Source organism: Daphnia magna, linkage group LG7 (assembly GCF_020631705.1).
Source record: "Daphnia magna isolate NIES linkage group LG7, ASM2063170v1.1, whole genome shotgun sequence".
NCBI lineage: Eukaryota > Metazoa > Arthropoda > Branchiopoda > Diplostraca > Daphniidae > Daphnia > Daphnia magna.
Genome location: NC_059188.1, coordinates 7264159 through 7276940, shown reverse-complemented (window position 1 = coordinate 7276940; position 12782 = coordinate 7264159). Strand labels below are relative to the sequence as shown.

Genomic DNA, 12782 nt, shown 5'->3' with positions numbered 1-12782 from the left:
AAAATCTACGTTGGACTCAGTGCAATTGTCATTAATGTTCCGACGCGCTTTCATTAAAGATATCTATGGGTAGAGTCTTCTGGCTGCGGCAGTATCGAATAACTTCCACGCCTTCCGGTAAATCCATATCGGAAATAATAGAAAATGAGAGCCGGTGACTAAACTATCACCTTGCTCCCAGATTGTGGTATATACTACCTGACAGTTCTTTGAGATATAAAATACCCTTTTAACTGCGATAGTGACTGTATTAGCCGTCGTTTCGCAGCCCGCAGCGAAGTAAGAAACGGCAAGGGAAATTATTCAAGGTAATATTTTCTTATCGTTTCCCTCATATAATTTCTGTGTTGGACTCAAAGCCATCTTATTGATGTTCCGACACTTTTTGTTTGCGTTACAAATATTTTTGTGTAACGGTTTTTCTCGTCACCAGGATCTAATGTTGCTTTAATTGAAGTATACCTTAGTTTTCCATAGAGTTCTTTGAGCTACTTGTGAATTTGATGCTGTATTATTATTATTTTTATTATTTAAATAAATGATTTTTTTTTTGCGACTGATTTAACTTTCTTGGAATCCATTTTTTAAAATTTTTATTATTAATTTTTGATTTGTTTAAACTAACCCTATTTTACAGCTGGTACTACTTGTTTTTCTGGTTTAGTAAAGGGTAGATACGTTAGACCTAATCAGACTGTCTCTATCTCGGCACGAATTTGCTTTATGTCCTACTTGTTGACAAAAATAACAAGAAGGTGGTTTTTCCCGTACTTTATTTTTTCTTGAATATTGAAAACACATTTCGATGTTGTGGTTTGCAAGGCCGCAATTTGCACACCCTATGGCAGACTGCATAAACCTATTGTTTTGTCTAAAACTATCTTGACCTGAGTTGTTTCGGTTAGTCTTTCTGAAAGGCTTTACGTGTATCTGTCGGTAGCCGTAGGCTTGTTTTTGTCTAGTGAAAATTTTTGAGGAGGAGGGCTTTGAAAAATTGATTTGTTTTGATTGGTTCGACGCATAATTGTGCCTTCCCTTTGGTGGGAGAACCGTCCCGTTTTCTTGCCAGAGGTTAGACTGTATCAAGCTGTCTAGATTTTCCATGAGGTCTATTAATCTGTCTATTTTATTGTTCAAATTTGTAAATTGTTTTGTTTCGTGCATAGTATACTCGGTTGTCTCAGAGACAGAATTTGGGGCGTGATAGAAACTGTAGGATTGAAGAGTATTATTAGTCGATTGTAGAATCGGAAAACATTCTATGGTCTGGTCGACAACATCGGAAAACGAATCTGACGCTAAAGAGGAATAACTGGGATTCTTTGAAATTACACTTTCTCTTGTGGTTTTGCCAATCTGCCTGTTTGCAATATCTAAATTTTTTATTGTGTTGTCTGTTAGAATATTGTGGGATGTGATAGACAGGTTTTCGTTGTTAATGACATCTCCATTCGGCTTATCATTGCTCTGAATTGTTACTTGGTCAATTTTCGATTTTACGTTTAAGCTACTTAATTCGGAAGCAATGCTACTTTGGGGAAAAGATTAACGGAACTTTGTCCTTCCGTTAAGGGTTCGAATTTATGAAAAGAAACGTTGCTACTTGTTGGTAACTTAATTTGTTTGGTTGATTTTCTAGACGTAAAAAAAATAGCAATTCTTTTTATAAACGACGTTTTGGTTATTCTAGTTAGGTTTGACTGCGTGTCAGATAAAAGAGTCTTAGGTCTATCCACTTGGGTCAAGGATACATTGTTCATAGTAAAATGAGTTGGCCTTTTTTGAAAGCCTGTTTTCCTTTCGGACAACAAGAAGTCATGTTCAGCATTATTAGCTGAGATTGGTAATATTTCCATTGACTCGATAGACATATTTTCAGTCTTAGTTGGCTGTTGAAAAACCAAAAAAAAGGTACGTCTTGTCTTAGGCTTAACACCAGTACACAACGACACTGTAAGTGAGTTCGAAAACCGCTGCCACCAGATGTAAAGGAGTACACGACGTTGTCATGTTGTCTCCAATACGGAAAAGTTTAATTTAATGCGGCGTCTTTACTCACAATGTCTTGTATACTTAGCAAGCATAAAACAACACGCACGCAATAAATAAAAAGCCGTGTATTATAAACCCATTTGCGACAGGTAGCCGTAGAATAATTAAACAAGCTCGTAAATTGAGGGAAGAAGACTCATGACACTTTAAGGTTACCAATGGGTACTAACTTCAAGGCATAGACGTAATAAAGTAATAGTCAATCAGCTACTTAGTGATTACTTAAAGGGTACTTATTCTGCGGCTTGCAAGAGTTACGGTAGCGGGCTCGGCGGGAGAGCTGCAGAGGCCTAAGTTGGCACACGGAGCAGGCAGAGTAGATCTGACTGCCTTTTGGGAGTTTACGGTGGCTTTTTATATGTTAGTCATCATCCCGTGGGGGACATACGGGACAATGTTAAGGTATAGGCGGACAAAATCGGGCGGTATCGGGCGAATTTGGACGTCACGAAGAGGTATAGGCGGACAAATTCAAGCGGTATCGGGCGAATTTAGACGATTGTTAAAAATAGGCCGGGCAGTTTCGGGCCGTTTCGGGCAATTCCCAACAGACAAAAATATATCTATTTTTAGCTACGGCAGGTTAAGGCCGTTTTGGGCAGCTTTGGACAAATCATAAAAGTTTCTATTTATAACGGGCGTGCCGAGACTTGTTCTCTCCACTTGTTATATTTTCTAGAAAGTCTAATAACTAGGTCAACTAGTGGGGTATTAAGTTAAGGAGAGTTTAAGAAATAAGGTCTTAGTTTAATTAAGCAAAAATAAAAGGGGCAAGAAGGGGCTTCGCTTGGCGTTTCGTTACAAATGCTACCGAACAAAAACTCCTTGCAACATTGTTGTGACTCAACCAAGGCGCATTGCAGCCATTAGCATAGCCAAAAGGGTCTGCTATGAAAGAAATTGGACATTGGGAACCGTTGTTGGATACAACCGAATATTTTGTCACACTGTTATCACTTTTACTATTGAAAGCTATGTGTTTACTAGGTTGGCATGGAACATCAAGTAAGTGAATCAACTTTGCTCACCTATCTGACCACAGGATGCCTTCTTGAAGCATTAGTAGCCAAAAAATCCCTTGAAGGCTATACCCACAGTAAGTTCCTGACTATTAGCTAAATTTTGTTATGCTAATGTCTGTTTCTTTTCCAGTCATTATTGACGAAGTGCACGAGAGGGATGAAGATACTGACTTCCTTCTCTTGGTCGTCCGCAAGTTCCTCCGTCATACGAGGACGACAACTAAAGTCTTTCTGATGTCAGTTACTTTTGATGCCGACAAATTTGGCCAATATTTCAATAGCCCCGTCATTGGAAACTTTCCGTTCACGTCCAAAAGACCATTTCGCAACGCTCCCATAATTGAAGTGGAGCACGGTGAACCTCACGACATACGCGTTTACTATAGTGAACATCTTCAAAAACTAGAGGTCAGTATACAATAGCATTTTTTTAAAAAGAGCAATAAATGTAATATAATATTACGGTTTTCGTTATCAGTTTCTAGGGGGAGTATGAACTACCTCTATGATAGCGTACCGGAAATCCATAAGCTCAAATACGAAGCGGTCGCTAAGTTAATTTCGGCTTTCGATGGCAGACGAGAGATACAGCGCTACGGTCGCCATCCAAAATCCAAGATATGAAAACATTTCCAGCAACCGCAGCGCAATACTTATATTCCTGCCCGGCGTCTGTGAAATAGAAAATATGCACAAAGCTTTCCTCGACTACGACATCAATTCTGATTTCGAGAACTGTTGGTACATCCTACCACTACATTCACAAATCACCAGTGAAGAGTAAAATCGCGTCTTCCAGCCAATGTCTAGTCTAGCTCCACATTTCAGTAATTTCCGGAAAATCATTCTGTCCACGAATATCGCTGAAAAATCGCTCACGGTGCCAGACGTTACCTACGTAATTGATTTCTGTCTCATCAAGGAGCTCGTCACGGACCCAGATACCAATTTGAGTAGGCCAGTAGGCCGGATACCACCGACGTCGGCAGATTATTATAGTGCTGGCTATACCATCAAGCCCCCGCCACAGTGCAAAAGAGAAAATGGCCGAGAGCCAGACAGCAATGGTATTTGACTTTGTTCACTCGGTCGGATTTCCATATCTTTCTCTCTTTTTCCTCCATCCGCGTTTAGATCTATCTATAAGTTCTCCGCCCGGTATTCTAGATAGTATACATTCTGACCAAAATTTGTCGTCTTGTGTAGCAGAGAAATCCCGTAGCTCAAGCTTGATTGAATCTCTTCTTTTCCACGGTGCCGCTACATCGGCTGAGTGCGGCAAACTAATGTTTCTCTTCTCATCAATAGCTTTTGTGCTCTTGTCTTGCTGCTTTGATGTTGATTACAGCATTTTCATTAAACAAATGGTCCGCCCTATTAACTTTTTTGTCTGCATAAAATTGTATGCCCCTATATGTAGACACGTGGATGACTGTATAGACCATCAACAGTCGCTTTCTATTGTTGAAATTGTGTTCCTGATTATTGACCAGTGAACCACAGCATCAAACTGGTCCAGTCTATAGTCGAAAATCGTCTCTATAGTTTGACAATGACGAAAGTAGTACAGCGAATGCGCAGCGTTAAAAAAAGGGGGGGGGACATTAACACAGCACTCGGGTGCGTATAGCGCACCATTATATACGATGCTGTTGTCTGGTTGTTGAACAAAAGTAAAAAGTTCCAACACCTTATCATTGCCAACTGCGACGACTATAAAATAGGGATTTTATAGGTGGCGAGGACGGGGTCGCTTGAAAAAAAAAAGAAAAAATGGGAGAAAATAGAAAAACAAAAAGGGAAACCATCAATCAGTGTCGGCGCCGATCGAAATGATAATCCATCGAAACTACCGGGATGGCGGAACTGCTGAGCTTCTATGGCCAAGGTAAGTTTTATACAGACATATCCGCTCAGAAGAGATGAGACATCAGACTATTCAGTTGATGGCAATGGAATGACTTGGAGAGTGTAACGCTCCATATCAGGCCATGCAAAAGGATTTTTTTTTTCGTAGGCTATTGTGTGTCGGTGATTGGTGTGTTTACGTATCGCTTTTTCATAATGCAATAAAACACACAAGGGATATAATGCAGTTTTTAATTATGCCGACCTCTTTGCTTTATAGGACTATAGCCGAGGAGATGATGCCGTCAAGGCTAAAAATTGAATTGAACAAAATTGAACCTATAATTCTTTGCGCAAATAGGTTGCGTGCTAACAATGTATAATATTCAGCTATTTTTGGCCACAGTCATAAAGGGAAGGCGTACATAAATGAAGGAGCGCTATACTCATCTATACGGATCCGCTTGTCGGTAACGTGGCACACCATATGGTATAGCAACAGGAGAGGCCGAACGGAGGCGATTAAAAAAAGCATGGAATATTCCTAAACTTGTTAATAGCTTGCAAAGACAATGAAAAGAAAGAGATTGAGTTCAAGGACTCAGATTTTCATTTCCGAACTTACAAATCGACATAATTAATAATTAACAGTTCAACAAACAAGTTTGCAATGCAGAGCTTTCATATATGGTAGTGACTCTTCATACTTCATGGAATGCGATCTTCCAGATTTAGCTTGCAATTCAGCTTTCCCCTTCATAATAAAGGTATTGATGATTACTCTTCCTGTAAATTGTAAATTAGGTTTTTATAGTTGAATGCCAATTACTCTCTAATTCAAAACTAGTTTATTGGTCCAATAATTGACGCCAATAATTGACGCTTCTGCGAAAAGCGTAAGTTGAAAGACTTGGCTTGTTATTACCGAACATTTTGATAACGGTGACGTCATGAAACGTAAGTGTGAAAGAAGACAAGACGGAGAACGAAGCAAGCACTATAAATTGATTGAAATTTAGAAATCTTGGATCCAAAATCTGTTTATCTTTGGCCCACGTTACATGTCTATGGACAATTTTTTTCAAAAAAATTGCCCGAAGGACATTACCGAAGGAATCTTGTTACAAAATTATGATATTATCACATGTTTATGATACTTTGAGATTGTAAAGACTGTTGGTTTTCATGATCTGTTTTCATCACATTCAAAGATTTTTAATTGTCAACAGCTTAATTACATCAATGGTCGCATGGCTTAGATGGCAAAGCGCCTGCCTAGTAAGCAGGAGATCACGAATTCGAGTCTCGTTGGGACCTATCAGAAAATTCTTGTGAATATTAATATCTCTGTGAATCTTTAGGGAAGAAATAGATATCGTCTCTAAAAGTTTGTATAAATTGATATACGACATCTAGTCTAATGACAATAACTGTGTTACAAAATTATGGTATTATCACATGTTTATGATACTTTGAGATTGTAAAGACTGTTGGTTTTCATGATCTGTTTTCATCACATTCAAAGATTTTTAATTGTTAACAGCTTAATAACATCAATGGTCGCATGGCTTAGATGGCAAAGCGCCTGCCTAGTAGGCAGGAGATCACGAGTTCGAGTCTTGTTGGGACATATTAGTAAATTCTTGTGTAATTAAATTTCTGTGTTAATTTTTAGGGTTTAAAAAGATATCGTCTCTAAAAGTTTGTATAAATTGATATACGTGTTCCCACGAATTTGGAACCTGTCTCGTTTTCTCGCGAAAATGGCGGACTGAGAACAGTAGAGACTTGTATTACGTAATCGAAGCTGCAGACTGTGTCTGCACACTGTAAAAATGACGCTACAGACTCTGTACTCCAGACTAAAGACTAGCAAAACTATCGAAGGGCGGAGGACAGACAAGCATAAATGGAGGGAAGGGAAACAATAGCGAAGCGCGACATAAAGATGGCTTCGTTGCCAAATCAGGTAAACGCTTGTCACCGGAACATCCTCCCCCGAGGCCGGCTAACCGGCCGAGCTAGATTCCAGGAGACACAATTCGGTGATCCCACGTCGAAATATTCCGGAAGGAAGTTGAACGTCGACGGCGCGAACACAGCCGTCTGATCCCGGGAACACCTTTACGATGTGTCCGATGTTCCATACGCCACGGCTAAGACTCTTGTTGATTTCGAGGACGACGTCGCCGACTTCAAAATTCGGTCGCTTCGTCTTCCATTTCTTCCTTGCCGCAAGAGATTGTAAGTAGACCGTTTTCCACAAGTCCCAGAAAAGGTTGAGGACTCGCTGTAGATAGCGGTAGTGATCTCACGGCGGAGCATCCCCGAATGTCCCAGCTGGAGGATAAGCGGAAGGAGAACGATTCAGGATATCGTTCGGAGTTAATGGGCGGAAATCTGCTGGATCAGAGATCGCATAGGTGAGAGGGCGAGTGTTGAGTAATCCTGCGACTTCGTATAATAGGGTACGGAGTAAGTCTTCGGAGGGATACCGAAGACTATTTCCTTCTTGTTCTAACGCTCTATAAAGCGCTCGTTTGGTTGATTTCACCAAAGACTCATGAGTCCCACCAAAATGCGGAGTACGCGGCGGCTGAAAGGTCCACTCGATGCCGGAATCTTTCATAAATTCTGGGATTCCTTCAGAAGCGTGTAGAGGTTCTACTGCTTCTCGCAGCTCACGTTCCGCGCCCACGAAGTTTGTTCCGTTGTCGGAGTGAATAACGGCAGGCTTTCGGTACATCGCGATGAATTTTCGCAGAGAAAGCAAGAAATCCGGAGTAGAAAGCGACGGCACTAATTCAAGAAATATTGCCCGCGTCACCATGCAAGTAAAAAGGACACCCCAACGTTTAGCTGTCCGATTTCGGTAGAGACTCACATCAAACGGACCGAACAGATCGACAGCAGTCCTGGTAAAAGGAAGCGATCCTGCGTCCAGACGCGATTCCGGTAGATCAGCCATGTATTGCTCTCCAGGCTTGGCTCGATTACGGCGACAGATCACACAGTCACGGCGGGCCTTTTTCACTGCTTCTCTTCCGCCGGTGATCCAGAAATGTTGTCGTATGTAGGTTAGTAAGAAATCCGTTCTTGCGTGCTTCAGATGTTCGTGGAAAGCACCGATGATCATCTTCGAAAACGGGTGCTTTCCTGGAAGGAGAGGAGGATGAAGCTGATCGTAAGGTAGCTTTGCTCGGCTCGCTCTGCCTCCAAGACGCAAGATTCCGTCGGAATCGAGTACTGGAGCTAACGCTAGCAGACTGGAAGTAGTGTGGAGCGGCTTTCCCTTCTTGATACGCTGCAACTCTTCGGCGTAAACCTCACTCTGGCAGCGTCTGACGAGGTCAAGAAATCTTGCATCCAACTTGGAGAGAGCGGCTACGTCACTAGGTTTCACCTCGACGCTCGTCCAGTCGAACACGACACTTTGATTTGTCGCTTGACAAACCCGACTCATCCGAATTTCTTCCGTACTGACCATCCATGGTAGATCCACGGGCCATTCATCTTCAGAGAGAACTAGGAAGTTCGGTCCGTCTATCCAGAGGGTAGGAAATGTCTTCCCGTCTAGAGTAGAACGGGTGGCAGCATCGGCTGGATTGAGAATACCAGGGACGAATCGCCATTCTTCTGACTCTGTGATAGTCTGGATCTCGCCGACGCGGTTGCTGACGAAGACCTGGTGATTGGCGGCTGTGGCGCGAATCCAGTTTCGGACGGTGCTGCTGTCCGTCCAAAATCTCCGTTTCTTAATTTTGATTGTCAGGGCGGATTGGACTGTCACTGCCAGTCTAGATCCTAGCAGTGCTGCGTTAAGCTCGAGTTTCGGCACAGAAATGACCTTCCTCGGTGCGAGCTTGTTGGCGGCCCTCGCCTGACGGACGATCACCCTACCGTCGGAGTAGACGTTGCGGATGTAGATTACGGCAGCGTAGGCCTCCTCCGACGCGTCACAGAAGGTGTGAAGTTCAGATGACACTATATTGGCTCCATCGGGAAACAAACAGCGGGGCATTTCTACTGAATTCAGTTGTTTAAGAGTGACGAACCACTTGTTCCACCATGTCTGGTCATCTTCGGCTACAGCATCCGTCCAACTCAAACCCTTTAGGCCTAGTTCTCGTAGGCGGATCTTGGCTCTCACGATGAGTGGAGAGGCAGTTCCCAGAGGGTCGAAAACGCTAGCTACGTTGCTGACTAAGGCCATACGAGTAAACTCGGTGTCGGGGAAGTTTGCGACCTTAAACCCGAGTGTATCCAAATGGGTGTTCCAAACGACGCCGAGCACCTTTTCCTCCGCATCTCCGGACAACGGGTGCGATGACGGTTGATCCATGGGGACTTCGGTTGTTATTCTTAACACGAATTCGCGCGAGTTAGAGATCCACCGTTGCAAGTTGAGATCGGCGTTCGCTAGTGCTGCCTTGACAGCGGTGGCTTCACTCAGGGCTTCTACGACGGATGGAGCTGAGCTTAAGTAGTCGTCTACATACATCCGTTCTTGGACAGCGGTGACAATATGTTCTGCTACCCCGGCATCCTTGACGATTTGACGGACCGCGTAGATGGCAACAAACGGCGAACAGCTTGCTCCAAAGGGTAAACGGTTCATCCTACAAACTGTCGGTTCGTCTGTTTCCTTGTCTCGCCATAGGAAACAGAAATAGTCAGCGTCACTGGACGCCAAGCGGAACCTGCTGAACATGGCTTCAATATCGGAAGCCCATGCGACTTCTTCCTGCCGAAATCGGCTGATGACGGCTGCCAACGCTGGTTGCAGGGCCGGCCCACTTAAAATAGCATCATTCAGTGATTTCCCTCTAAAGGGAGCGGCAGCGTCGAATACGACTCGTAGTTTCGACCCTTTGTACACCCCGTGGTGTGCAAGGAAGTATTTGGCAGAGGCCGGGTCCGAAAGCCGGGAGGCGTATCCTTGGTCGAATGTCTTTTGCATCGCCCTTCGGTAATCTTCTTCAAATTTCGGGTTTCGGTCGAATCTTCTCAACAAACTCTTAAGCCGGTTTTCGGCTAACAGACGATTGTTGTGGAGATTCGGTTCTCCTTCTCTCCAGATGATCGGCACTTCATAACCAGTATCGAGCTTACGGATTCTTTCCTTCACGATTGACAGAGCTCTGTTGTCATCTGGTGAGAGGCATCTCGCTTGGAATTCTGTACCGAAGTTTTCCGAATCGCAAAAGCGACGCATCTCTACCGCGACGTCTTCTAGGGAAATGCGACCGGAAATGGTGCAGGCACGAACTGCTGTGACAGTTGTGTGTTTGTTGGTAACTCCCCGGATGATCCAGCCGAGCCTTGTCCGAGAGGCAATTGGTTCGTAGTCTTTGCCTTCTCTAGTTTCTTTAACTCCTAGCAGGTGGATGTGGTCAGTACCGATTAAAAGGTCTACCCTTCCCCCGACTTCTCCGGTAGGTAAATCTCTAAGGTGGGCCCATTCTTTCTTCATCCGATTCCAATCGGTGACTGGCGTTGGGCTGGCCACCACCTTCATGGTGGAACTTTCTAAAGTGACGATTTCGTCCGTCTCTGTGCGTAGTTGGAACTGGATGCGTCTGGATCTGTACTGGTTTACTACGCCTCCGGCCCCATCAATTTCAAGAATTTGAGGGGTACCCTGAATCTTGAGGGAAGTGGCGAAAGCACTTCTCATGAGCGTGGAATCACTACCCTCATCGACGAAGACGTTGGCTTCTTGCCAAGTTCCATCCGCCGCCTGGATCTTCAACCGCATCATGCCTAAGGCCACCCGTTGTCGATTCATCCGCGCGGTGGTAGAGCGTGCCTTATTCGTCGAAACCTTGATGGAGTCGTGCAGCAATGGGTGGTGCGAATATGGACAATCTTGATGTCTGCAAGCTCTCTTGGTGGTACAGTTGCTCGCGGAATGTTTCGTTCCAAAACAGCTGAAACATAGGCGATGCCTCATACAGAACGTGACACGCTCCCCAACGGCCATTGCCTTGAAGTCTTCACAGTCTGCTAATCGGTGCTCCTTTCCACATTTGAAGCAATAGGCCCAACTGGGTTTCTTGGGTGTTTCTTCCTCTGATGGACGTGACGAGCTTTGGTGAGTCCGTGCTTGACGAAAACGTCCATTCGTATTCAAAGTACCGTGTTGTTCAGCGGCCAGGGTGTAAGCATTTTGGTAGGCGGATGCACGATTACAGAGCCAGGAGCCAAAGGCATTCAAGCTCCGATGTTCTATTTGTCCTCGTCTACCCTCGTTCCAGGCGAGACGATCGTGTAGGCTAAGTCTCTGGCAGACTCTTTCTATCTGGTCAGCTGACGACGTTTCGCCGATTCTACTAAGGTCGAAAAGGTGGGTTCGAACCTTTTCTGCGAATCGTTTGAAGGTTGCCGGGTCTTGCTTGATCTCCAACTGGTCCAGGGCTTGAAGATGAGCGGCTCGCATGACGTCTCGCCTACCGCAAGTTTGCTTCAAACGTGTAAGTGCTTCCATGTAAGCTGGTTCCCCGCCGCCCAAGCCGTAGATCACATCCAGGCAGTTGCCCCGCAGGTACCGTTTTAGCACCGCTAACTTCTCGCCGGGCGTATTCGCCGTATCGTGCACTAGCGCACGGAATAAGTCGATCCATGTGAACCATTCAAGAGATTTACCATGGAAAACGTCTAATTCTACCGCTACTGTTGAGCGAAACTTTCGTTGACTGGCCGTCGGTGGCAGTGTACCGGAACAGTACGCGTTTATCCAGTCGTCTGGTGCTTCTACGTTAGTTGCTGGAGGTTGCGCGAATTTTGTTCGGGGATGGAGGAGCCAGTCGGCGACGTTTCGTGTTGCGATCGGGTTGTAGTAGTGGGCGGAACTAAAGCTTTCTCGATCGTCGATGCTTAATCGCTGCAGATCTCTTTCTGCCTCCTCCGCTGCTGCACGTGCGGCATCTGCTTGCATTCGGGCTTCATGGGCTCTCTGTTGGGCGACTGCGAGCTCTGCTGCTCCTGCTACCTCGGGTCGTTCGCCAATTAACGACGGGGCTAACGAGTAAACGGGTTGCGCCGCGATTACGCGAATTTCTGAAGGCGGTTCATTGGCTCTTGATTCCAAATACTGTCGGGCTGATTCCCGAGTTTCGCCTATTTGCTGAATGTAGCGTAGGTGGATCGCGTCTTGTCTCTCATTCTCTGTTTTATCGGTCTCCGCGTTAAGTAGGTCTGTGTGTAGACGAGTCGTCGTGCTCGACAACAACCCTAGGTGATCGATCAGTCCCATGATGGAGCCTCGTGATCCGTGTGAAATAATCAGCGAATCAATTTGACGACAGGTTGTAGTTACTTGCTTACGTGTCGCTTTGCGCTGTCTCTTCCACGTTTCGATGTCGTTCCCACTCGGGATGAAGTTGCAGCTTCCAGCTCTGGCTATTTCGCCGTCCCTTAACGATCCTGGTGCCTCTGCCATGCTGATAGCCAGGGGCGCTTCTGTCGAAGGTCTTGTCTGGGAGATAAACTGAAAGCTAGTGCAGGAGGGCCTGCTGGGGATTTACTAGTAGAATAATTGCCAGATATCTAGCCTCAACGGCTGAGATAAAAACTTGGAAATTCATTTTTCTACTCCGGTTCGAAGGACCAAATGTTCCCACGAATTTGGAACCTGTCTCGTTTTCTCGCGAAAATGGCGGACTGAGAACAGAAGAGACTTGTATTAGGTAATCGAAGCTGCAGACTGTGTCTGCACACTGTAAAAATGACGCTACAGACTCTGTACTCCAGACTAAAGACTAGCAAAACTATCGAAGGGCGGAGGACAGACAAGCATAAATGGAGGGAAGGGAAACAATAGCGAAGAGCGACATAAAGATGGCTTCGTTGCCAAATCAG

General features: G+C 44.8%; 2 protein-coding genes across 2 annotated transcripts; one reads left to right on the top strand and one right to left on the bottom strand.

Moving 5' to 3' along the window:
- The first annotated feature begins 2993 nt into the window (after nt 1–2993).
- Nucleotides 2994–3570, top strand: LOC123474518 (probable ATP-dependent RNA helicase spindle-E). The gene is made up of 3 exons (XM_045176727.1): nt 2994–3148; nt 3205–3482; nt 3553–3570. The coding sequence occupies exons 1-3, from the start codon at nt 3046–3048 to the stop codon at nt 3568–3570; spliced, it is 399 nt and encodes a 132-aa protein (XP_045032662.1). The 5' UTR covers nt 2994–3045.
- Nucleotides 3571–7233: 3663 nt separating this feature from the next.
- LOC123474517 lies at nt 7234–12363 on the bottom strand. The gene has a single exon (XM_045176726.1). The coding sequence runs from the start codon at nt 12361–12363 to the stop codon at nt 7234–7236; it is 5130 nt and encodes a 1709-aa protein (XP_045032661.1).
- Between the last annotated feature and the right edge of the window lie 419 nt (nt 12364–12782).

Coding starts and splice junctions, on each gene's coding strand:
- LOC123474518 (XM_045176727.1), top strand. CDS start 3,046: ATGGAACATCAAGTAAGTGAATCAACTTTGCTCACCTATCTGACCACA. Junction 3,149..3,204: donor CCTTGAAGGCTATACCCACA/GTAAGTTCCTGA, acceptor TTTCTTTTCCAG/TCATTATTGACGAAGTGCAC.
- LOC123474517 (XM_045176726.1), bottom strand. CDS start 12,363: ATGGCAGAGGCACCAGGATCGTTAAGGGACGGCGAAATAGCCAGAGCT.